The sequence below is a fragment of the Stegodyphus dumicola genome, chromosome X2 (genome assembly GCF_044657685.1).
Source record: "Stegodyphus dumicola isolate Sdum_Otavi_A_Nest chromosome X2, ASM4465768v1".
In the NCBI taxonomy this organism is placed as follows: Eukaryota; Metazoa; Arthropoda; class Arachnida; order Araneae; family Eresidae; genus Stegodyphus; species Stegodyphus dumicola.
The window spans coordinates 94,571,651-94,599,145 of record NC_140781.1 but is presented as its reverse complement, the minus strand read 5'-3'; the positions used below and the strand labels follow the sequence as shown (position 1 = coordinate 94,599,145).

Sequence of the window (27,495 nt, the reverse complement as noted above, 5' to 3'; positions counted from 1 at the left end):
GATACTGAGCGTGGGGCTAGCGCCCCGCGCAGTGACTCAATACAGGTTTGTCAGATTACGGAGGACAATATATCGATTGCTCTTTCAGCCCATCGGCTTTCTTTCGTTTCTCTTAACGTACGGTTTTCTCTCAGCCATTTCAATTTTATCAACGATGATGTGGAGGTTATTGCATTAAGTTGCAAAGGCACTCCGTAACAATAATCCCTTGATCCTACTTTAGGTGTAGATAGTGCCATCTGGTGCACCGTTGAAGCACGATTCCCACATACATATCTAAATCCGGTCCCGATAACAGAAGAGTACCGATCATTTTATAACCATCCTGCACGAAAATGGCATGCAAAAATGAAAACACTTCATCCAGATCTTCGAATCTATGTTGATGAACAGCATAAAAAGCGGCCCGTGGCCGTATTTAATCCCAGGGTCATAATGGAGTATTCAACGTCATTTTTTTTGAAATTTTCCTCCCTTTATTTGTATTATTTCACTGTATTATTGTACCTATTCTATTTAAATTACATTGTACAGTGAAATATCTTTCGTCCCAGCTCGATCAGATTTCTGAACAGCAATCTCCTCCAACATTTATAATATATTAAAAAATTTCAATAATGCGAATTTGTTCTCCTTTCTTAATGTATTACTAAGTATATTTTTAAATTTTTAATCGTGCGATTCGGGGTAGGTCGCTGGGCCCAGGCATCCAGGTTTCTACACCGTTCCACTTCATCTGCAGAATTTTCCTTCTGATGAGGGACTTGTACCCGTCGCCCTCGAAATCGATAGTGTCAAAACACACCAAAGTTGGTTGTCGCTTTGCCCAGTTTTGAGCCGCCTATCTGCCCGCATAAAATTGGAGGAGGCATACTTCCAAACTTCCATCTGGAAAGCAAGAAGGCTGGTCATGCAATTTAAAAAACCACGATAATCAGACGCATTCAATCCGCTTGCTGAGATTCAAAGATGGCCAATAGTGTTTTAATCTACTCAACCCATGGTGGGTGTGCAGGCAAGCCTCCACATTATTCATAGTCAGGTGTGCTAACCGCAACCGCTCAAGGATAACACTAAAAAGATTGCAACAACCGCTTTCTCGCTCTTCTGCTGCTGCCGTTTGAGGTGGTAGGACGGGCTTCGGTCTGCCCTCTCCCTGGCCGATGCGATGTGCCATTTTCCTGCCGCTCTTTACTCTTCCTTCGATGCTGTCTGCTATACATGAAAATCCTTTTTAGTGAGATTTTTACATGAAGATTCAAGAAAGTAATTACTCCTGTTTCCTGTACATTGTTGCAGAAAATTTTTGTTCAGCTTCTTCCTCCTTTCGAGAACTCTTCGCGCGCATGTGTTTGTGAGATCTGAAATTTAGTTATTTTAAGAAAAAGCAGAAATACCATGATTAATCAAGTACGCTTAATGACTGCCATCAAAATTTGATTGTTTCTTTTACAGCAAGACTGTTTCGAGCTGATGGAGAAAGATTGACTTTACTCTGAGTGCAATGTTAATTCTGGTGATGCGCATCACTCGTGCTTGATGTTCAAATTTATTAGTCTGTCTGGTTGATAATTTTATTTATATTAATGCTTATTTCAATATCAAATATGAAGAATAAAATATAATTGATTTGGTAAGATACAGTTGTCATACTTTGGGGTAAGTACTTAGGTTTCATATTTCCTTCTAGATCACACATTTTGATCTGCACGTTAGTAAGTATTTACGGGTTATTGCTACACAACGCGATTTACCAAATAAGCAATTCATTTGATTTACATTTGCTAATCCTTTAATTCAAAAAACGCCAAGTGACTATTTTTGGTGCTCAAGTAATTCTAATTCACTACACTTAATTCTATTTCATTTTTACATTTAGCACCACCGCAACACACTATATATTATAACAGTGGGCCTTTTTTTTCACTTTTAGTCTAATAAGAGGACAGCAAGATAAAGTTTTGCACAGATAGTTACGACAGTATATATCAATAAGTCTTAAAAATTAGAGATACAAACGCGATATATTCTATCAGACTTCAATATATTAATGAAATTAAGGATTTAGTTGTATCGATCTTACTGAACCTTACTTGCACATCTTCAGGAGCCGCAAGACTGATGAGCCTCTGCATGTTAGGTGAGCGGAAAACAAATTTGTGCGTGGTGTAATGCTGCAGATTCTCCATGATACCATGTATGCGCCGATAGAAGTTTACCATACTGTAAAAGGGAAGAATAGTGAAATAATTTAATAAGAGCTTATTTTAAATGGGAATTTTTTTTAAAACATGAATTAGTCTTTAAATATAATCTTATTTGAAAAGTAGTTTTTATTCTAATAGAAAAATAGTTATACATTTCTTTCAAAAACTGAACAACGAATTAAAGGCCTATATGTTTGGGAAGGGATTGTTTAGGAAGGTCGAAGGGAATCAAGATATTAAATGTGCGATGAATTCCCCGAGGAAGTTTTGCAATTAACATTTTCAAGGTTAGGCTTTTTGAATGCGCAAAACATAAGAGGACTGTGTGCCTGGAGAAAGAAATGCCTTCATGAAGGACATTCTATTCTAAAGAAACTGGTTCGCATTCTCGTGACACATGTGAGAAAAATCACAAAAATCATCCATGCACCCAGTCCGTTCGCCTGGGTTTGAACTTGGGATTAACTACCAGGATTGAATGTTCTTCAGTCACTCAGCCACTAGTGTGGCACTAACGTTTTCAACGTCCTTGAATTAAACTGTCGAAATAAATGCTTTGAACGGCATCAGCCAGACGGCTGTTAATGAATCTGAAGAATAATTAAACCCTGATTAAACCAAATGCAATAAGTAGATATGAATCGATTGTAGTGCTAGTAAGGATTATTCGTGTTTGAAATATATTTAAGCCTATTAAAACTACATCGAAATTTAGAAATTTTCAATGAAATTATGATCTGGGTTTAATGATATAGAGGAGATCGAAATTTTAAGCTGAAAACGTAGTAAACGACCATTTCGTGTTCACGTAACCGTTGCACGTAAGTAGTGCAATTAAAAAAACAATTTTGGCAAAGTAATAGAGCTTTGCCGGATCAGCGAATTTAAATGCTCCAGATCTGTTGGGTGATGTGAAGCAGGGTTAATGCTACATAACATTACGCTACATAGAAAACTGCTTTCTATGTAGCGTAATGCTGTAGTATACGCACTGTTACATGAAATTAAAGAATAGCAAAATTTCATATTGAGCTTCTATTTGTATTTCTAATTTCGATTGCTATTTATCCTATAGAGGTTTCTTCCAAGCACCTGAGGGACCAGGTAGGCTTGACATGTTTGAGTCAAGAAAACATTGTACTGATGGTCTACATGTATAATAAAACGAACTCATAAATAATACTCAAATCTTACTTAAATCTTTTTCTTGTCATATAAAAAACGACGTCTAGAATAGCAGCCGGAACGTAATGATAGAAGAAAGTGCACATCTTGTATACTGTTTCAGATGTAGTGACTGTTCCTCCAGGTCGATAATATACTTTAACACTGGGGTATTTTATGAGATAGGGAAGACACAATTTCACTACTTCAGTCCATTCTATAAGATTAGTATCTGGGCATGTACAGTTTACAATAGGAACTCCTGTAGCTTGAGACATTCTTGTTAAACGAGGAAGATGACTGAAAAGAAAAGTAGTGTTGCTCAATTTTCAGAGACATAAAATATTAGTAAAGTTAATATTTCAAAAGATAATTTAAGGATCTTTTCTAAATACTTAGACCAATATAAAAAACTGCTTTCTGGTCTTAAATAGCTACAGTTATTTTAGAATATAATAGACAGCATATTTTGGAGTTTTCGAAACATTCGACAAAATGTTTAGTCAAAAAATTATAAAACAATAATTTATGGAAATGATTTTAAATTTACTTTAGGTTGCAAAGAAAGCCATATATTAACTTGAGAAAACGGTTGTAATCAAATACGAAGAATCGCCGAGTGTTTCACAGCTATATTATAAACGTTGTTTAATACTCTTTCAGAATATTAACTAACAATATTAACTCGAGTTGGTTGACACATGAAAAGAAAGTTTTAAAATTCACATGACTAAGCTATTAGAAGTAATAAAGTAGAAAATCTAGGAAGCATCACAAATTTCAAAACTTGTAAAACGTACGATAGGAAGACCAACAAAAGCCGCGCATGAGGAGTGATAGCAGACTGCGGCGACCTATAACCATGCCAATCACAATCGGAAGGTTTGAGAACATTTCTGCATTTCAAAGGAACTTCATCATTATGGTTATTTGATTTGATGTACCATTAAAAATATTTTCACAAAGGATTATTTAAATTCATCTACTGAAAGATAAATTTCACGTTGGAAATTAAATTTTTATCATGCTATTATTAGATTGGCCTCTGTGGCTCCAAAGAAATTAACTGTTCAGGACAACCTCTGTGGCGCAGATGAAATTTACCGTGCGGGGTCAGCAGTAGCTTCCGTAGCAATAGCTTTCTCAATGATATTGTACTTTCAAGCATCCAGGCCAAAACGTTTAGGTTTGAATATCTAAAGTTGAGCGATGAAGCTCAAAATCAAGATGCGACAAATGCATAAACGTCTTTGAGATCCTAATTTAAGCGATTAAATTTTGCGGAAATAGGAGCTTAAATGTTTTGCAGTACTGTTAAAAACTCGCAAAAGACAAATAATACATTTTGCTTTACCTGAAACATTTGATTACCTTTCATGGGCCCTGTAACAGGCTGCTGCAATCAGTGTGTTGACTACAATATCAACGGGGACCCAGTCAGCAGTAACTCCACGTTTCAGTAGAAGAGTCCTTACAATACCCTTGCCACTCTAGAGAAATTAACCTCAATTAATAAAAATATTTAACTAAAATTTCAATGCGAAATACATTGAACTACTAAGAGGTTTAAAATACACTCATGTCCATAAATTAAGCATAATTCGGAGTCACGCGGAAATCGAACTTTAAAATAAATATATCACGTGTAAAATCACTACACACATCTTCAAGAATCATATGCAAATTTCAGGAAGTAATCAGATGACACTGATGGTACGTCACAATGACGAGTGTAAGAGAGTGGTATATAAGGAATACAGGCAAATAAGTAAAATTGTTCGCAGGCGCTTCATAAGCATTTCAGTGCAATAACCGAATAGTTATGACACAAAGGACGCATTTGGATGATTTTTTACGTGGTAGAATTATCGGCTGTCTGGAATGTGGGCGTACCCAACTGGAAGTATCAGACGAACTTGGAATTTCCCAGAGTGTCATCTCCAGGCTTTGGCAACGATTCCAAGATGATGGTAATGCGAGTAGACGTTACAGCACAGGTCGCCCCAGAGTTACAACGCCGAATGACGACCGGTATTTGGCAGTTACTGCCAAATGAAACAGGCGGAGCACAGCCTCAGACCTGTCTCGTCAGATCTTTTCAGCCACTGGTACGACAATTTCAAGGCAGACCGTGTACAGATGCTTAGGGTAGATTGGTCTATATGCTCGTAGACCTGTCAGATGCGTTGCACTTACTGCAACTCACTGTCGCCTGCGGTTAGCCTGGAGTAGAGAGCATGCATTGTAAACACCGCAACAGTGGCTTATGTGATGTTTTCCTACGAGTCCAGGTTTAGCTTGTAGTCTGATCATCGCCGGACTTTCATATGGAGAGCTCCAGGTACCCGTTACCACCAAGAAAACATCATTGAACGACACCGTTACGGTGGTGCAGGAGTGCTCGTTTGGGGTGGAATTATTCTGGGTTCCAGAACTGACCTACATGTTAAAATTGGAACCATGACAAGCCAAATCTATCGGGACGTCATTCTGGAACAACATGTACGTTTGTTTCGGGGCGCTATGGTCGCACAATTTGTGTTTATAGATGACAACGCCCGTCCTCACCGTGCAAACATCGTAAGCGAATGCCTTCAATCGGAGGATATCACCCGTATGGACTGGCCAGCATTCTCAGACTTGAATCCAGTAGAGCACGTGTGGGACATGCTTGGCCGACAAGTTGCAGCCTGTCAACCTCTTCCTACATGTCTACCGGAGCTTCGGAAAGCATTGCTTTGAGTGGTGTAATATTCCCCAAGATCAGATCGATAATCTGATACTCAACATGCCTAGGCGTTGTACGGACTGTATTGCATCGTCTGGGAGACATACAATGTATTAACAATCATAACAACCATGTAATATTGATTTTTTGTAAATAGGTTTTTTTATGTAATTTGCTCCAGGGAGAAAAAATCGCTAACTTTTTAATAATATTACACATATAGCATCTTTTTTTGCTCTTTACTTTTTGTTTAATAAATAAGCTTTACAAATAAGTCAAATTTGTTTTGCTTCTAACACTTCCTTTGCCTGATTTTGTATTATCCTTAATTTATGGACATGAGTGTATTTGCTGCTCTATGCTTAAGACATAAAAATAATAATAATAATAACTAGCATGTAACCATATATTTTACTGCTAGAAATCAATCACTTTAAAGGAATACAATATTCTCCACCACACGAGAGTTTGAGTAAATGTTTAAACATCGAAAGCACCCGTACTTCGTAATATAATGAAATAGAGCATTGGATAAGAAATCCAGAATTTAGAAAATTTGAATTAAGACATTTAATATTGAATTCAGTAATATTTTTAAGGCACAGCGAATACGAAAAACTCGCATTTTGCGATACCACACAGATAAGTGTTTAAATCTATAAACATGTCACTTAAATTCCCTATTGATTGAATTTAACATGCATTGGAATGTTGTCTGTCCTAAGATGTGCAAGTTATGTGGCATATGCTAACACAATGTAATTTAAATCTGTTTAGTAGTACAACAGCGCTGCAAAATGTAAAATATGAAAGTTTAAAAATTTTTAACATACTCACCCCTACTAGGAAACCAGTAGGACCATTGTGGTTGTCAATCCAACCCTAAAATAAAGGCAACTAAATTAAGATTCAAAGTTCAGTCTTACAATCACCTTAATTTGAAATCGCGTTTTTCGACAGTTCTTAATATGTCAAATCATGCGATAATAAAAAGCTTTAAGGCGACATATTAAGATTCATGAATATGTGGGTATATGCGGACATTATATCCATTAAAGACAAAACTTAGTTAAAGCGACATCGCGGTAAAAAGGTAAAGAAATGAAATACAAAACGTTCGGCACTTTCACCTCGATTCCGCCATTTCCATGTTCCTGTAACATGTCTTCAAATAACATATTTCATGGGCTGCAGCTTTATTTCAAAATATAAATGCTCAAGTTACGTATAATGTTATATTTGTCTAACATCCAAAGTTGTCGGTCAAGATTTAAAAATTCAAACCAATTCAGAAAACAGTGCATTTTGCTCGAAAGCAATTCGCAAGATCTAGAATTCCTTTTTGTCAAAGGGATTAGAAATTTAGCTTAGAATTTCGTACCGTTTATCTGAAGTGTCAAATTAGTATAGAAAAACTACAGAATTAATGATAGTTTGTCCACGGCAATTTTGATATTAACCGAATGATAACTTTAAACTATGAGAAAAAATGCCCTTCAAAAGAGAAATGGAATTTACAATTGCTATCTTAAAAACAGGTACGCTGAACAGTATTTTAAGAAAATCCAAAAATTCATACAGTTTTCACAATATATTTAATGCAAAATTTCATTATGAACTGTTCATACAGTTTTTTGTGTAAATTATTTAGCCCAAAATACTTGAAAGGCATCCCTCACGGTAAGAGAATATACCAATTTAAAATTCAAAATTGCGCAAAAAAGCAACCTTATATTGGTGTAGGTGGGCAAAAATTCTTTTTGCTCTTGAACCGTCTGGTCAGTCAAAATCGATACAGTTATTCAAAATTTACAGAAATCTAGGGTTGCGTTTTTGCTCAATTTTAAATGGTTGGATAAAATCCAAAACAAGCTTTTTTGCGAATTACTAACTTAAAAGCTTTTCTATTTGCTAAGTTTTACGATATATTTAAACTTCATCTGACGATTTACTTTAGTTTAAAAGAAATTTATTCAATTATATTTTGCTCATATTAACGGAACTTTAGATCATAATAAGCGATACATTTTCTGTCGCCACAAAGTCCTTGCCAAGTCTTATTTCGCAACAGCTGGTCGAAGACATTCCAATTATAAACATGGTATTGAACGGCGGCATAAATATTCATGATTTGATATTTTTAAATAAAGAAAAGTTAATTTTTTAAAACAGAGTTCTAACTTCCGTACATTTCCCCAAACCCTGCATGTATATTTAGGAAAATATACTCTTAAAACAAAATACAGGAAGTTTCACCTGCATAAGATAAAAATTGAGACAGACATATTTAATTTCAAATTTGAGAATTAAGGATCTCGCTAAGCCAAAAAATCGAGTTTATCGCATTTCATCAGGGGACAAAGTAAAAACTAAATTTATTGCATTTCTTCATGGGTCACAAATTAGGATAAACGGGGTTGTTTTCAGTTCCATTTAAGGTTATTCAAGGATTTTGAGATTTGTTATTTTTGTATATTTAATAACCGCTAGGTGTGGGTTATGGAACGAAAGACTAATTGGAACATTCACTTTTTTATGAAACTTCAGTCGACGAGAAATACAAATATTAAATTTTACTATTGTCTGAATAGACCATCGTCCGAGTTCAGATGTCTCAAACAATTTCTCAAATGTGTAGTTTCGGTATGGTGGTGCTCAGACAAATCCGCAAGGCCATACAGGTTTTGAGAATACATTTAGAACATTGGATTGTGGGGTCAAATGCAATGAATCCCATGATCAACCGACTTAAAACGACCAATATGTTTTCTCTACGGGAGGATTTGAAAAAACAGTTAATGATATAATGATATATTTTCTCTGGCATACATTAACTTGAAGTACATGAGTGAAGAGTTCAGAAATACATTTTATGGGCACAGTATGTACAGCAACTAAGGGCAGACATTTCAAACAAATATTATGTTAATATCACTTAAGAAAATCTGTTTCGCCTTAGCATTTCTTAAAATTTAAAGTATAATCATAAAGAATTATTAATATGTCTTTCTTAATTAGCATAAACTTTCAGTTAACGAAATATCTTTGTATACTACGAAACTTAACAATTTTCTTTTGGTTTATATATTAATCTCATTTTAGAGTAACAGAAATTTTACTATAAATTTCTGACAGAAAATAAAGATCATTGATTAATAAAAATATTGTTCCAGCTTTGATTTTTGTTCCTGTTCAAAAGAATATGGAGACAGATTCCCCAATTTAGATAAACGTTTTTCATTTACATTCCGTACTAAAACTTACTATCGATATCCATATAAACATTCTGTAGTGATAAAAACTTTTCACGGCAGTCTACACATCAATGGCTCGTCACTTATTCTATTACAACACCTTTTAAGCTGATAGTTTGTTACACAGAAGTTTAAATATTGATATCTGAAATTTATATAAGACCCCAGAATTTTCAAAAATGTTTAAACTTAGATATCTCGGCTAATTTTCATCGTATGCTAGTCACACTTTATTAAGAGTTCTCAAATTTAAGTATAGGCCCCAGGGCAACGCATAAAAAGGTAGATCTTGAATTTTTAGAAGATAAATTTTAAATATAAAGATGTCAAAATATTTATTTGCTTCATCTGAAACTTCAGAACTATATTCCTCTGACCAAAAGTTGCGACAACAAAGGGTAAGAAATTCTGTGGACTGTGTACAGCAAGTTTCGTACGCAGTAATGACCGTAAATAAAAATTTGTCTAAAAAAACCTTAATAAGAAAATGAAAAATTAACAAATTCGGTTGAACAAAATTGTATATATGAATATTACAAGGAAAAACAGATCAATTTAAAGAAACAAAAATGCCACCAATGAAGAACATCAAATGTTTTCGTACGGTATTTAGTTTATGGAAGATTATATAGTAACCATGTTCAATGATCGGTAGGTAATCATTTGAGGTACATTACTTCTCTCAAACGTACCATGACTCAAACTTTTATATGTTTCAAGCGAAATGTTGCTCTGAAGTCTTAATGTCACTTTCTGAAGTCGCCATGTTTGACAATTTCACATAAATTGATTAGAATTTCATCCCCTGTTGATTCGAATTTTTCCGAACCATAACTCCACCATCTAACCCACGGATATTAAAATTATCGTTTATTATTAAAAACGGACCGCTTAGTAGAAAGCTAAATGTTTACTTACATGCATATTTGCAAATTTGAGCCACTTTTCTCTTAGAGACTAGTAAAATACTTATTTGCCGCACGTCTATTATAACCTGCTTTTTTAATGAAATCACCATCCGGGGGGGGGTCATTTGAGTGTTGCCATCAATCCAATTCAGATGCGACTTGAGATTCACTTACTCATTATTTATAGCTGTAATCTTTTATCCAATCGGTCTCCAGGGAGGTTCGTATTTGTTCATATGGCTTGTTGTTTTCGTTTGTTACGGTTGATTTTGGTTAGTCAAGTTATCCAGTTACTTGACCGTTTGGGTGAAACTGCGGTGAACGGCAAATACAAGGACATTATATAACTTAAATTACTAGCGAATTTACATACTACCAATTCCAATTTTTAAATTAACGCTAGAGGAAGCCCTGAGTTACGTCATCTTTATTATCATCTAGGTCAGTGGCCTAGCAAGGGTGGGGCAAGGGGAGATATCTGTCCCCGGGCCGCACGTGGCAGCATCCAGGGAGCACAACTTGATGTTATGAAATTTTAAAATTAAATGCTTTCCATTTTCAGCACACAGAAGTGCGGAGCAAAATCTTCAAATGTCCCCTGGCACTGAAACCCCTTGCTATGATTCTGATCTAAGTATTTAAAAATCTTTATTAGTGCAAGCAATAATATTAGAATTTTATGCGGGATAATATTTAACCACTATCCGAATTTATCAAATCGATCCCAGCAATAAAATTTAAAATCAAATATACTGAAGGGGAAAACATTACTTTCCGATGCTTTATTGTAGTGCATGCATCTGTAATTAAAGCAAAAATTTTATTATTTACGTTTATTAAAACAGTACTAAAACAAATTATAGTTGGAATGAAGAGGAATTCTATCCTTGCAGTGGGCACAAACTTTAAATTCGTAAAAAGTATTCTGAAACGTTTATATTTAATAATGACCACGAGAAAGGAAATGCCATTTTATTATCATCTTTCATGAATTTGTTGAATAACAGGTTATGCCCCGAAATTAGTGCTTTACGAAGTGCACCTAAACATAAATTCCAAAAGCGGAAACTTTTTGAATATACGAGTAAGAAGATATTTACAACAATTTGCAATATGAAATTTTAGGTTCGCAATAGCATAAAGTATTTCTGAGACTTAACCTCGGAAAGAAGTGACGCCAAGATCTAATGTTTGAGTATTGTTTAATTGGAGGATTATGGCATCTTAGAGTAGGAAAAAAGGCGGAAAGCTGGCTGTCATTTTGTGCGTTCTGCTTGTGCTATTCTCTACAGTGGTTATGCAATATGTATATTAAGATACGGATGGCAAGAGTGTCCATCCGAGTAGATTATGTACATATTCTCATTTGCGTGAATCTAATTTTGTTCGCAAATGTGATTAAATCCGACGATCGAACAGAGACAAACTCTTATGCAGAATAGAGTTTGAATTTTTTACTCAAGTTATTTCCCATACATTGAATATTCATTACCAATTATTTTTATAATTAAATTTACATGTTTTGGACTTAAGATGCGGGAACGCCGCAATCGCGACGAGAAGTACAAATACCCATGTAATCCAAACTGGATTATTTTCACAAAGGTGGGTGCGAGTCTTTTCGTAGGCAATATTTCCATTTAACTCATTGTATAAGAAAAACTGTACAATATTAAATATATAAATTACGTAGGAATAAAATTCTTAGCTGATACCCAGTTCTTTACCCGCACTCCTACTAGAAGGGGCCAAATGTGTTAATTGAGTGCTATCTGATGGAGAAAAATGAGTTCTATAGAAAATTTATGTAAAAGTCGAATTTTTGAAAACTTTACAAAAATCGGTCACTTCCATTTTATATGGAACTGTATCTCTCGATTAATATTCAAGACTGTTAAGGGGGCCATAAAATAGCTAAGCTCAGTTTAAAAAGAGGCTATCGTATCGTGTATTTTGGGCCGAAATCAACTGATGAATTTTTTTTTTTATACAGCTCATTGGTTAGTATGCGAAGTACAAAATATTTCAAGATCTATGAATTCTGCTACATAATGCACAGTTATATATTTATTGAACTATCAAACAAAGATTCATCCGTTTATAATTTTCAATTATACACGAACTTACGGGGTAAGGTTCCTCTGCAGCTGCTGTTACTATAGAAGGTCGTACTATAATACAAGGAAGATCACGATATCTCTCTGCAATCAGAATTTCCGCCATGGCTTTAGAGAAATGATAGAGAGATGGACGGCCATTCAAGAAATAGCTGCAATATTGTTTCATCTGCGCGCTGTTCATCCATCTAAGAAAAAGGATAAAATCATGACTCATTTTAAGTCAGTATTTGATGGTTACATTCAATTTAACAGTTTTTTGGAACAAGGCAATGAAATCTACAAAAGATAGTGTAACGATATTCTACTGCAAATGATCAGTTTAAGAAAAATACGAAATTGAAATCAATTGTAATTGCATAGTTCTCCATTTAGAAACCTTCCAGCCTAGATAAGTTTACCAATTAAAAATACTTTAAAATGTTTTATTCATTCATTCATTTTTGATCGGAAATAAAGACCAAACAGGGAACAACTGCTCATAACCATCAGACTTTTCCCAAGCCGAATTTTTAAAGTAAAGCAACTTCCGTTTCTAAACGTTCACGCCACGAATGCGGAGAGAACAAAACCCACTGTAAATTTTCATATAAACTGAAAATTAGAAATCTTTTCTTGAGGGTGGCATATATATGCCAGAGACTTTAGCCATGTGACTAACAGTTTTGTTGTGTGCAGTTACGCCAACAGAAACATAACGGCAATCATAAACTTAGGCTTGCTGAATTATTCGTCCTTTTATCTAGTCACTTTCTATTGGATAAATTATTTCTAGTCTGACGTTAAAAGTGCCAACAGCAGTCAGACATACTTTGATTCCCTGTTCCTCTGAACTTCTGTTCTTTAAAACTCCTCTGTTCCTTCTTTATATCCTAAAGTATTCCAGCCATCTAATGGAGCTCCCGGATTTTCAGAACTCACTCCAAATTAAAGGAAATACAACGCGAGTTATAAACTCGCTCATGTCTCTTAAAATTTTTTAATGTATTTTTCAGCTTGGTATTCAGCTTTCAGCATTTTTCAGTATTCGATACTGAGGTACTTACAGAGGTTGTTACACATGAAATAGCGAACATTTGTAACAATGAGAATTTTGTAAGGCAGAGAATTTGATTTGGTACAAATTGTAATTTAGGTTACTATTGCTTACTGTGTTACATGTGAAACATGGATATACTGATCGGATCATTGCTTTAGTAATTAGTTTTTTTTATCTTTAATGAGAATTGAAATTTCACCAATATATATGGTTTAACCGTAAAAATTGCTGATGATTTTACTGCTGTGGGCAGTTACGAACGCTTTTAAACAAAAAGTCACCGCTATGTGGTTTCGTCGCGATATTGCAATGTGCATACAAAATTTTCCGATTATTGAACGTGATAAGAACTCAAGTCAGCTATTAGCTGTTCATTAACGTTGAGGGCGAAAAAGCTGAACACGAGCGAAGTCAGGTTTACGTCCTCTGCGTAATTCGAATTTATGCCGTCGGAAAAAAAAATAGCGGCGATTACGACACGAGGGTAATCTGTGAAATTGTGTTATCTCGACTCGAAGTGACCAAAATGCAGTTTGGCATATGTTCCTCATAAATGATAATTTATGATTAAAGACAGTTTATGTAAGCGACACCCAAATTATACGGAATACCAAAAGTGACGTATTCAGGGCGTGGTGCCCATATCACATGAATATTTTGGGTCTTCTAATCTTAAGTTTTTTTATGGCGAGCACTAGCTATTTTAGGCTTCGGTCACTACCAAGGCCAGACGCGGTGGTCATTTTACTGTTGGAGGCACTTAATAGGCGGCCACCGTTATCTCCTATTCAAGGACAGACGACCTACATCCATGCTTTCTCCGGAATTCGAACCCGGGGTCTTCGGTACGGCAGTCAGGGTCACTTTCCCATTTGGTCGGCCGTAATCTTATGAGTTGCATGTGCATTTATAAGTAATTATTAATGATTCTGGGACCCTTTGAAAAGTCAGTCAGCTCGTGACAGATTTAAGAGACCTCGTAAACCCAACCTGTGTACTGATTACAATAGGGAGATTTCGTTGCTCGAACAGTATTTAAGCCATTATTTTATTTTAAGAATAAAAATACAGAAATTTTGGTTTTGTTTAATGCAGAACGGCTATTACCGTCTTGCATGAACAGGTTGAATTATCAAAATTTTTTAATTACCCCAGTAGTTCTATAATGCGTTCAGGATCCCCCATATCAGGATAAATTTCTTCAACAATCTCCGAATAATCGCTGAAACTGTAAGCAGTGGATACATAAACCAGAGCCTGTTGTAAAAAGAATCTTATTATGGACTTCTCAGGGAATTTTAGAATGCATTTTTATAAGAAGTTTCAGTAAAAATTTCACAATAAGAAAGAATAAAATAGTAAGTCCAAAAGTTCCTCAAAGCAGTACAACTTTAAACATAAGCTTAAATAAGAATTTCTATAATAAATTACCCTCAGGTTATTATTCTGTGCACAGACTTCCAGAAGGTTGTGTACACCAAGTAGATTTACGTTCAAAATGTTTCTGAAATGAGAATGCATTAAAAATTAAGCACTGAATTGAGTACAATGCGATGAAAATATGACAATTGGTACAAAATAATTCGCTATTTAAAACTGTACAGAACTAAAAACAGTAATCTCTTCATTGAAGAGCATAAATATAAATCCAACAGGCCTGGATTTCTGTTTAAGTTTCACTTTACAGCCTGAGTAAAAACTTTAAGGCCAGTAAAATTTTTTGAGAAAATGTAAAATGAAATAAAAGGGATTCAACTAATATTAATTATTAAAATTCATTGATAGGAAATAAATGCTATAAACATAATTTGTAAATACATAATTATGAGAAACATGTGGTTATTTACAAAGTTGGTATTTCTGCCTGAGTAAAAACTTTAAGGCCACCAGTCATTTTTTAAAAATAAATATATAATCGTGTAATTACCATTGCAACTACTAGCTTGTGACAACGCTGCAATTTTCATATTTGTCATACGTTTCTTCGAAGTATTGGCGATCTTTGTGAAGATGGCGAAGGGTAAGAAGTTAACTGATCGTGAAAGAGGAGAGATCGAAGCTTTGTCTTCAACAGGAATGAGTAGTCGTGTTATTGCGATAAAAATAGGAAGATCAAAGACTATAGTCAACAATTTTTTTAATTGAAAGTGAATTATGGTAAAAAGAATACTGGGGGAAGACCTAAAGCTTTGTCCTCGCGTGATGAAAGAAGAGTTTACCAGCTTGTATCTACTGGAAAGTACTCAACCAGGAAACTGATTCCGACGACAGGTTTAAAAGTTTGTCAAAAAAAGATTTCTAACACAATTAGAAGGTCTGGAAGGTTCACTTATACAGCAAAATCGACTAAGCCTCAGTTACTGCAGAGACACAAAATAGAGCGTTTGAACTTTGGCCAGAAAGTCATGACCTGGGACAACCAATGGATAGAAATTATTTTTTCTGACGAAAAAAAATGGAATTTGGAGGGACCAGATGGCTGGAATTTCTACTGGCATGATATAAGAAATGAAAAAGAAATACTCTCAAGCGCCAATTAGGTGGAGTGTCTGTCATGACTTAAGGCTGTTTTGCTTACAATGGTGTGGGTTCAATTGCATTCGTTTCAGGTAGAATGAATTCACAAGGATACCAAAATGTCCTAACGAATCATCTTTTGCCAAACGCTGAATGTCTTGCTGGAGATAATTGGAAATATTAGCAAGACAATGCATCGATCCATTCGAGTAACAGCACAAAAAATTGGTTCCAAGTCAAAAATGTTGAAACTGAAATGGCCAGCTAGATCACCAGACCTCAACCCAATCGAGAACCTTTGGGGTGACTCAGCAAGAAGAGTTTATGCAAATGAGAGACATTTTACATCAACAACAGAGCTGAAATCTACTGTCGAAGATGAATAGTATAAAGCCGACCCCACTCTTTGTCCCAAAACTCGTTTCATCCATGAAAACAAGAATATTTGAAGTAATTCGAAGAAATGGCTCTTACACAACCTTCTAAGAATATTTAATTTTTTTCTTATATGTTATTTTCTATGTTGGCCTTAAAGTTTTTACTCAGGCTCAAATATTCATCTGTGTGTTCTGTAATATTTTCTAATAAAATATTTGCAAATTAATTTTTCTACTTTTTTTACTTTTATTTAAGCTCAATAATTATCAATCAAATAGTAGTTTAATTCCTCAGTTTAAATGTTTCCATTTTCTCAAAAATTTTTACTGGCCTGAAAATTTTTACTCAGGCTTTATCTTCAATAATAACGCAGGAAACTTTAGAAGTTTCAGAAATCATCTTATTACAGCGAGTTTTGTTTAATTTTTATTATGCACTCGAAAACCTTAACAGGCTTTTTATATCAGGAAGTTACTTGAATTTTGCTTTATAATATACCTACACGCAAGATGACCAAAAAATTGAATACATCTTTATTTTTAAATATGTAGACAAATTTTACCTTATTCAGAATCTATGAAATAATTTTCAAAAACAGGAATATGAACAATTTATAAATGAACTTGCACTAAGTTTTAAACAATAAACAACCGATGACGTTTTTCTTAATTAAAATGGGGTAAAGTCCTAATTAAATGAAGTAAAGTATTTATAGGATCTTTTCACTTATACTTGAATTAAATTAGTTAAATTTCATTGATACATTGTAGTTACCAGAAGTCATGGACAAACGAGATCACACAAAGTGGCTCCTACTGTACTGTCCATTGCTCATGTTTATTCTAGCGTGTATATTATGACAGCATAAGATGTGTCGCAGCTCGAGTTTGCGCATTTCATTTAACATGATTTCAAGTGTGCTCATTGACTGTATATAAAATAGCTGGAAATTTGTAATTTCGTAATGACGGCAACATCACTTTGTGCTTACTGGGGGATGTCAAGTTTTACCTAATTTCTAAACAGCAAAGAGCATCAAAATCCATGACAGGCTGATTTTTTGGACACCTAACTGAAAATACCTTTTGCAAAAAACCGAAGCACCAAGGACTTTTGCGATCGTTACTAACTTTGGTATGCAAAAACATCTTGATAGAAAATGCAAATGATCAGTTTCAAGGCAAATGAACAGGAATTTCAATAACAGCGCGCATTTCTAGTGCGCAATTCGCAAAGAATAACACCAGTAACAGAGGCGGAAAATTTAATCTTTGTTGCTGCCATTGTAATTCAGTAAAGAAGCAACTAAAGATGACATTACGACGATATCGAAGACCTTACAGACAACTAAACGACTTCGAACGTGATCGCATTGTAAGGTTACTGAAGCTGAGTGGTCATACCGAGCAACAAGCCGCCACCTGCAGCGTACAGACACTGTTGTGCAAAGATGTTGGCAGCAATGGTTGTTACAAGGAAATTGCCGACGAAATGAAGGCTCTGGAAGGCCAAGGATCACAAATGCGAGGCAAGATAGGATGACTTCACCAGTTCCGAACCGCCCCAACGGTATCATTGTCGACTATTCAACGCTCTACAGCCACGTTTATACCTCCCTTGGTACCTTCCACCATCTCACAGCGCTCACAGAGGCCTTTAAGACGTTTGCCTTTGACCCCACAGCATCGGGGGAGTCGTCTGAAGTGGTGTCGCAGCCGATCATCAGACTGACATTGTATAGTGTTCAGCGATTAATCCTGCTTCACTCTTGAAGCAGATGACCGCCGTGTTCATGTCTGGAGAGGACGGGGCCAGCGGTCCCAATCAGCCTTTGTTTTACAAAGGCATACAGCCATAACTCATCGTGTAATGGCGTGGGGCGCTATTTCTTATCACAGCAGGTCATCTTTAGTCATCCTCGGTACATCTTTAACAGCTCAACGATATGTTGATACCATCTTGCGGCCGGTTGCATCACCCTTCATGGCACGTCATCCTGGGGCCATTTTCCAACAAGAAAATGCCAGGCCACATACCGCTCGCATCTCTGGACCGTCTCCGTGCAGATGATGTTCTTCCTTGGCCAGCAAGCTCAGACCTTTCACCAATCGAACATGTCTGGAACATAGGCCTCCAGATTCGGGCACCACAAAATATCGCAGATCTGGAGGGACAACTGATGAATGCCTGGCAGAATGCGTCGCAGGATGACATTAGGAACCTCTATCACTCCTTGCCTCGACGAATACAAGCATGCATTGCCGCCAGGGGTGGTTCAACGAACTAATTTGAACACTCATTGGATGATCGTGAGCCGTGAACAGGTACTGTGACCTTGATTTTTTAATTTTATATCTCTGTATGAACTATAAACATACTCAATTTCATCAAAAACAACCACTTCCTTCAGTGTGCTTCGAGTTTTTTGCAAAAGAGTAGTTATGTGTTAACTGAAGATAGCGTAGCAGATATCAAATTAAAGGAGTTTTATCAGTCAGTACCTGAAAAGTTACGAAATTATTTCCAAAAAGGCTATTAAAACTGAATGATATGTAAATATGTGTAGCGTGGTTGCTGTTCATTTTCAATTATAGCAAGGAGTATTCTTTTAACTAATGATAAGAAATTACCTTGTTAAATTTACATGTTATTCTTATTTGAAAGGTCTTCTGAAACAGTTATTTGCATCAGTTTTTATATTCAGTTTAAAACTCATTTTGGAAAACTTCATTTAAATTTTGTAGCGTTTCTAATAAAGATTAAAATTTTAAATTAAGGCTCATTTTCAAGTAATTTAAAATTATTGATATTCAAAATTCAATAAGTATTCACAAATTTGCAATGTATTCACGCAATTTTAGACTTTTCGAAAACTAACTACCAGAATAGCATACATGGCAAAGAAACAAAAGTTTTTTTTAAATTGTTCCAATAATGACATTTTCTACCTACAGAAGTACTGAAAATTGTTTTTTTATACCTATACATATGGTTTCCTTATTTAGATGCTCATTAAAGCATTTATCTTAAGATCAATTAACTTGCTTTCCTTTATATTTCTCAGAATTTACGAAAATTTCGTAACCTTATTAGATTTAGGAGAATTGAATTTACTTGCATTTACCAGTATGCTTAAAAATTAAATAGTTGAAGAAAAGATAGCACGTGTTTATGAAGGGCAAGAAATGGAGAGATTTATGAAGTGGAATATTTTATCAGTTTCTGAAACTAATTCTAGAAAATTTCAAGTTAGAAAAGAGACGCCAAAAAGGAGTAGTTGTATATTAAGGCTTTATCAAAGATTTGATATACTGAATATTGTTCCCGGTATCTATAAATTAATATGGTTAAAATTTTGTACCAATTCAGTCCGAAAATTTCACTCTTCCCTAAATATCTGCGTTTATATATACTTGTTTTATGCCGACTCCAGAGCCGCATCGAGAGGCAGCATTTAGGGGCAACAAACTTTTAACCAGACATTGGGCACAGAATTTACGAGCTGTAGTGATCTCACTGACGGCAGGCTTCCAGCCCTGATATTGCATAGGCATGCCTATACTGCTATCGAAGAGCTTATTTAAAATGTTTCAGCACGAGAGGTAACACGTTGCTCTGCGCACCACATATAGCTCTCGGATCAAGCACAAGATAATTAAAATTAGGGAAAACATTAGGACATCAGTTTCGAACAAAACTATCCATTTTGAGGATTACGTATACCTCCATTCTTTAAAAAAATCAAAACGAGTTTTACCGAAATGGGAGCAGCAATAACCATTTTATGTAAAATTTTATATTCTCTGCAAGAACGCTGAACTGTGATTCCACTCAGTGCAGTTCACTTCTTAACATCATCGAAAAGACCGACTACATTTGACAGTTACCTGCAAATCCAAGCGTTTAAGAATCTGCAGTTGAATTCCCTGGAATGTTGCTTTTTTCTTGTACACCATACGATGTTCTAGTAGAATTTTTAGTTGTCACCATTTTTATTCAATAAAAAATATAGAATACCAATGTTTTTTCGTAAAAGCCATACCACTTCACATTTTTTGTTTTGGCGCTAATTCCTCTGCTGGAATTTAGTTTGGCTTCTTTTCCTGGACGGACTTCTCTATTGCAATCGATTTCGCGACTATGCCTTTGTCAAAAGCTGAAGATGCGGCTATCTTGTTTCAAAAATGAGATATCTTCACAAATACTGATTGATTAAAAATGGCGAACTACACGAGGACTACCTACTTAACAGGGACTCCGTAGAGGACACAAACTGGCTCATATCCAAGTTACACATAGGGAAAAGCTCGTTGTCCGGGATTAGAACCCGGTCGAACTACCACTGGTCAACAGTTCAAATTACTTGGCGGTTGGTGGGGGTCCTCCACAAAGAAAGATTGTGTAGCTTTCATTCATACTGTGAAGAAAAAGGCGTATCCTAATACATTTTCTGTTGGATCACGCATTTTCTGACATCTAATCATAATTAGATCGCTTAATCATACTGCCATACGATTCATTTTCTTATGGCGACACGAGTTTACACAATCAAGATCTGTGAACCAAAGCTTGCTTCAAATGAATGACAATGGCTGACTGGAATTACACAAGAGGGATATGTATCGGTTATCTCGTCCTAATATTGAAATCTATGGGTGCAAAAAATTGTGGAAATCGATAGAAAGAGAATGTAGTGCGAGCTCTTTCCCTAAAATTGATTTTTTGGAGGATCTTGTGGTGACAATCGTTCCATTTCGTCTAGTGTCCAGCCAAATTTCGATTTTATTTAGTTATTGCAAAGCACTCGAGAGCTACTTGCCTAAGCTAACGATGGTTTCGTGGAGGATTTTCTAAGGGAAATTGGCTCGTATACAACTTGCACATGGGGGAAACCCACGAAAACGGCCATGTAGCCAACCCGTTGGCTGGGATTAGAAACTATGATCCAATTATCAGCGTTCCAGGACTTCATCGCTCGGCCGTTGGTGGGTAGTGTCCAACCAAAAGCTTAGAGAAAGTCAAAGTGAGACAATATAGCGGGAAAAATGGGTGGTATAACTTTAAAGGAAAAGTACAATATAAAATTTATAAATATATTTATATCATAAGTATTATTTATAATTATATTTATAAAATGAACTAATAGCACTAATATATACGAAATATTTTAAAAACAGGAGGTAGTACTCCAATAAATAATTAACTTCCGTAACATTTGTACTTGTTAAAGCATGTCTGATGAATTTTTCTACATTACGCGCAAATACTTAAGTTTATAAAAGCTAATTCTGTTATAAAATGGCTTGGCAATTCTTGATGTGAAAAAGGTCAAGCGTCATTGAAACTATTGGTATTACGCGACATAAACAAGCGCTATTACCATAGACCGAATTTAACACAAAATAAGCTATCGAGCAAATTTGCTTTCTTCGATAAAAATGGTTTAGTTCCCCTTGGTTTTCAATTTTAGAAAGTTCCGTTTTGGTTTATTTGATTACAGCAAAGCACACTTGGGCTATGTGCCTAATGAATGGGATGCCTTCGTGAAGGGTTTTGTGAGGGGAACTGTCTCGTATGCACGCCAACATATAGGGAAATCACGAAAACGACCATACAGCCAGCCCGCTTATCTGGAAACGTACCCAGGTCGGAACTATCAGCGACTTAACCGCTCGGCCGCTGGTTGGCCTTCAAATTAAAAAAGGTGAAGTAAATTAGGATTTCAAAATTTAAGCGATTTAGTACACTCGAATAGTGAATTTATTAGAAATAAGCGTAAAGTATGGTATTTACTAGGATTAAATATAGTATCGGGCTTGTCAAAATTTGAGAGCAAAAAACATTACGGCCGAGTTTTCAAGTGTTTAAAACGGAATGAGAAAAACTATTTTACATTACAGTCAGTCGTTATACAGTAAACTTTCACAAAAAATTCATGAATCAAAATCGAAAAACTTACCTGGGATCATCTTCGAATCTGACAGTAGCTGCACAGTGGAATACGGTCGACACACTGGTAACATTTGCGTAGTCCTTTCCACTCAGTCCTAGATTAGTTTCAATTATATTTCCGTCAACCATTTCCACTTTGAGTAAAGCATCCGGGAATTCCCTTCTGACTCTATCAAACAGCTAGCCAAAAAATATTAAAGCTCAGTTTTTTTAATTACAAGAGAAAAGTACAGAACTGGTGTCAATATTTCTACAAGAAATGGGCTTTATAGCAGCATTACCACTTCAGCTGTATGTAGCTTGCTATTCAGATTTTCTTCCTAGCACTCTTGCTCTCGTTTATTATGCAATTGAAATTCAATATGCAGCAATTCTCATTTATGTTGCACTCGCCACATTATTAAACCGTTCTTTGAATGTCACAGTTTTGTTTACTTTTTTTTTAAACTTGCAGACGTCGGTGCGGTTTTTAAAGTTTCATGATCGGTTTGTGGAATCAGAGCAAACAACTGACAGAAATAAAAACAGTTGGCTCAAGTACCACAAGTTATTCTAGCTCCAACTTACCCATTTTTACGAGAACTTCAGGATCCTTTCTTCGCCAGATCCAGTGTAAAAAATTTCATTCAGCTATACTACAGCGCATTCAGTAGTTACGTGCAAACTCTGTCAGAGTATAAAAGCCGTGTTTGCGAAATATCAAGTAACTCGCATATTAATGAATAATCTAGCTTAACGAGTTCTGTTACCGTACCGAGTGTACTTCACTATAATTTCTTATTGTAAAATAAACACTGATTACGAGAATAATAAATCTAGTATAAGATATTAGCTCATAGGCTCATTCCCGGACTACGAGCTTCTCAAAAACGAAATTTCGAAACGTGATAAAACCTAAACAATACATTGAAGTTCCACTAAATCAAACAGAAAGAGTTATACAAAAACTGTGGTATCTGCTTTCTGCTCATGTCCGGATGTTGTAGGATGTATGTATACCTGGAAGCAATTATTAACTGTTAAAAGTGGCGATTCAAACGCCTTCGATAGACGACATAGGTGCTCGAAGCACGAGTAATTTTCACAAGTAGTCCAAAACTTGGGGCTCTAGTTCCACAATATGCCGATACACAGCAGGAAAAAAAACTGAAAGGTTTAGCCTCTTAATGCACTCAGAGTTAACTCGGATAGACAGAATTAAATTATCTCTGCGCAGAGTTCAAGAATTTTTCAGGTATGAACAGAACGGAATATATCCACAACAGTTTCAAGTTAGATTAAAATGAATAACAAATAGGCTAAAAATGTCATTTTTGAATTTTTATTGGTGCATTAATTTGTTAATTATGCCACTACACGCGAGGGCTATCTACTAAAATAAGAGATGCCTTCCTGGAAGATTTTTCTAAGAGAAACTAGGTTGTATCCACGTTAAAAATAAGGAAGACAACGAAAACGCCCACGCAGCCAGTCCTTCACTTGGAATCGAACCCAGGTCGAACTAACAACTGTCCAGCGATTTTACTACTCGACAGTTAGTCTGTTCCAAATTGAAAAGGACCAGCAGCCTTGAATCTGATCTTCGACGACTTAAGTTGCAAAATACATAACCAGAAGCACCAAACCTTAAGTTTACAGGTTACACTTCCCTGATAATGTAAACGCTCACTTCGACCGAGTAGAAACGTAGGGGAGACAAGTCCGTTTCTACTTTGAACCAGTTAAAAAATCTATTCGGGCAGTAACTCCGAGAGTGATCGCAGAGACGTCGCGCCGATTGCCGAGATACAGCGATAATCTAAATATGGCATTTTTTAATGCCATATGCATCTTGTGAAGTCTTATGAGATACTTTAATACCCGAATATTGCGACCTAAATATAATGTGGATATAACCATTGAACAGAATGAATTCAGGTTTCTGATATTTTAGAAAAATTAGGGTATCGGATTCAAAATATATATTTTTAAATTTTCTTTAATCAAAAAACAAGTTATTCAACTACCCAGTAAAATAATTCCTCTACCCAATAAAATAGTTTTTGAATTAAAAAATAAATATCAAACATTTTATTTTGTTGATATAAATTTCGAAAAACCAGTTTTTACTCAACCAGTTTTTGGCCAATTACACCTAATAAAACGTTGAAATTTTATTTATAGACTTTCCTTTTTATTTGAACAACAAATTGGATTTTATTTACAAACGATTAGTCGGAAGTATTAAAATAAAACTCGCCGACAGAAGGCGTATGAGGTTATTATTAACATGTTAAAATTTGAGAGTTCAAGTAAAAGATTAATAATTTTCGTTCGACCTCAATACAAAAAATAGCCTCAAATACTTCTGGAATAAATATGGTGATTCTGCATTTCGGCACTAGAAATAAATATTGCAGAGAACTGTAGGATTCACTCCTTCTCAGAAACCGAAGCGCTATCTTCGTTTTAATTTTGCTGGCAGAACATCTCGAAAGAGCGTATATTTTCCCCTGAATAAGTGGAGTGAACATTTCCAATAAACTTTCAAATTATCCTACAGACATTCTGGTGAATGTTTTGCAACTTTGGATATCCTTATCCCGAAGTTCATTTAAAAGTTGATTTAATGATCCCAATTCATCACGACGAGCTATCCAATCACGTTTTGATTTCCTTTCTTTTCCTTAGAACAGAAGATTAAATTCGTTGGAAACTGCTTCGCAAACTTCAAGCGCAGCAACTTGCACGTCGGTATCCATTTTGCAAAAAAAAAAAAAAAAAAAAGGAGGGGAGGTGTCAGTCCGGCTGTGATTGATGTAAAACAATCAGATTACAGGTCCGTTCGCTCGGACGACGGGTTCGCCAAAAGTCACTCGGAGACGTGTAAACCGGCCGTTAGCTCAAGTGTTCAAATTTAGTAAAACGTTCAGTCGAAAGTAAGTAGATGGACTGTGCGACTCTCGCTTCACCGTTTGAACTTCAGAGTTCCAGATCCACGTAAATACAACCTTTCACCACCACCACGCTCGCCATCTTCCATGAACCGCAGAATAGTCACTCGATCACCTACTATTGCATGCGTGTAGTTTATCAATCAGAGTCGACTGATAGCATCACGCTGATGAAAAGCTAATATGGCAAAAGCCCATTAAGCCACTTATCCACCGACCCAACTGGTACTATGCAAGGTCAGGGCGGCTTAGCGGATTTTTTTCTGGCAACGTTTAGCTGCTTTGGTACTTGCAGCAAACTAAACTACAAATCTTTATGCAAAGCTGAGCAATCACTTAACATTCCTTCACACTTTTGTGCTATCCGGATGGAAATGAAGTGCATCTGCAGGATTCTGCCAGATCCGTTATCTACTACCTGGTTCCCGGAGAATTCCATTGAATTTTCCCCGCTGGAATGGCCACCGAGAAGGCTGAACTTAAATCCAATTTAAAACCTTTTGGATGCTCCTGAAAAAGGTATTGCAAACACGTTATCCATCATCAGCGTCTTAAACTGATTCAAGGGAATTTCTAGAAGATATTTGGCAGGCCACATCTTTAACACTTGCCTTGATTACGGTGTCGCACAAGGCATAGCTTAATGGCAACAACTCCTTACTAATGAAGTATCCAACTTAGTGACACTTCCGTACATTTAAATCAAGCTCAGTAAACTGAAGCCGGAAAACTTTTAATGTAAATTCGGATAAAATCATGCAGGAACAGCAAGAATTCATAGCTAGTATCTTGTTTAGGGGAGAACACATTTTTCAAACAAACTAGATTTAACAATTTACGCTGGTTCTTAATGCTGAACTTTGATTTTTGAGCTAGATACTTAATACAAAATACATGTCTGTACTGCAGAGCATTCAAGTTAAGTTGCATACCGTAAAACCAGAACCCCGAAAGAGCTTTGTTTACAGATGCAACATTCCGTCACGTAATTGTTATTACCAATTATACCAGAATTTATGAAAGCAGTCTAATAAAATCAGTATGCAATTAAAATGTGATCACGTTTTTATATCAAATAAACATGCTTATCCTTAGCTTTATATAATTAATGCAAAATGAACTATTACTAGTACTCGTAATATCCCATTGAACATAGTTTAACATTTTTACCTAAGTTTTCCAATTTCTAAACAGTCTAGGTTTGGTTTAATTATGGCAAAGCACATTAGGCTATCTGCCTAAGGGTAGGGATGCCTTCATGGATGACTTTCTAAGGGAACTGGATCGTATAAATCTAAACTGTCTAAACATAGGTGAAGCGGTAGGCAAGAGGTAAGGTCTTAAATGCTTCAAAATATAAACTTTTGTTTTCATGTTGTTAGCATAAACGCACTCGAAAAAAAGCCTAACAGAAATCGCATCCATTGCAAAATGAATATACAATATCTTAAAACACTTTGATTTGATAAAAGCAACTTACTTCGTTTTCGAGCAACTTACGAAGTCTTGCTTGAGGAGTTGCATTTCCTACAGGTCTCATTAGAACAAAAATTTTTTCAATCCTAGCGCATGATCTAAGCAACTTCTCCAATAGAACCTATAAAAATGAATAGGTAAGGAGTTTAGTTCAGGTAAATATGTGTTTAACCGAGTATCAAATTTAACATTTACTTGATTAGGGCAAAGTACTCGAGGGCTATCTGCCTAACGTGAAGTATGCCTGCGTGGAAGACTTAAAGGGAAACTGGATAGTACATATCATTTCTCAAGTAACAGACGTGCAAAGAATGCAAAATTTTGGACTACAACTCTTTTTGAAGCATGAAGTCAAATTACCAAGATTTTTATTTCTAATTCTGGAGGATAGTTGGATAAGTGAAGAACGCAGAGAAAGATCTGCTCAATATTTTAAAGATTTTTCAGTCGAACAGAAGATATGAAAAATACGGCAGCGAATCTATTTGAATGCGAACTCACTCCATTCTGTATGACAATAGTAATTGAAAACTGTCTATGAGAAAGTTCTCAAATGTGGAGATTGGAGCAGGACCTCCCAAAAGGCTTAAGGGCTTGATTCCAGCATCTTTCACACCCAATAATGCTTGTAAACAACGATGCATTATATCTGCGACAATCCAGCTGACATACAGGGTGGCGCGCGTGAGAGCGAAATTTTGAATCGCATAGTGCACGGTCTTTGTTGAATATAGCAACACCGATACCATGATCATATTATATAGAATACCATTTCAGTTGTGGAAAATTATCTAGGGAATGATAAATTCGATAGCTTTCTAA

The 27,495-nt window shown here is 35.7% G+C and overlaps 1 protein-coding gene across 2 annotated transcripts in view; it reads right to left on the bottom strand.

Moving 5' to 3' along the window:
- The window catches only part of LOC118185810 (fatty acyl-CoA reductase 1-like), a 48,915-nt gene that overhangs the window by 8,349 nt on the left and 13,071 nt on the right, over window positions 1-27,495 (bottom strand). The window contains exons 4-12 of one of the 2 annotated variants that reach the window (XM_035355727.2): window positions 26,678-26,794; window positions 22,272-22,444; window positions 14,849-14,921; window positions 14,568-14,674; window positions 12,389-12,566; window positions 6,937-6,981; window positions 4,743-4,861; window positions 3,402-3,671; window positions 2,094-2,223 (exon numbers count right to left, since the gene is read on the bottom strand). In XM_035355727.2, coding sequence (XP_035211618.1) covers window positions 2,094-2,223; window positions 3,402-3,671; window positions 4,743-4,861; window positions 6,937-6,981; window positions 12,389-12,566; window positions 14,568-14,674; window positions 14,849-14,921; window positions 22,272-22,444; window positions 26,678-26,794 — 1,212 coding nt within the window. The remainder of the gene's footprint in view (window positions 1-2,093; window positions 2,224-3,401; window positions 3,672-4,742; window positions 4,862-6,936; window positions 6,982-12,388; window positions 12,567-14,567; window positions 14,675-14,848; window positions 14,922-22,271; window positions 22,445-26,677; window positions 26,795-27,495) is intronic. The other variant, XM_035355728.2, reaches the window with a different exon arrangement.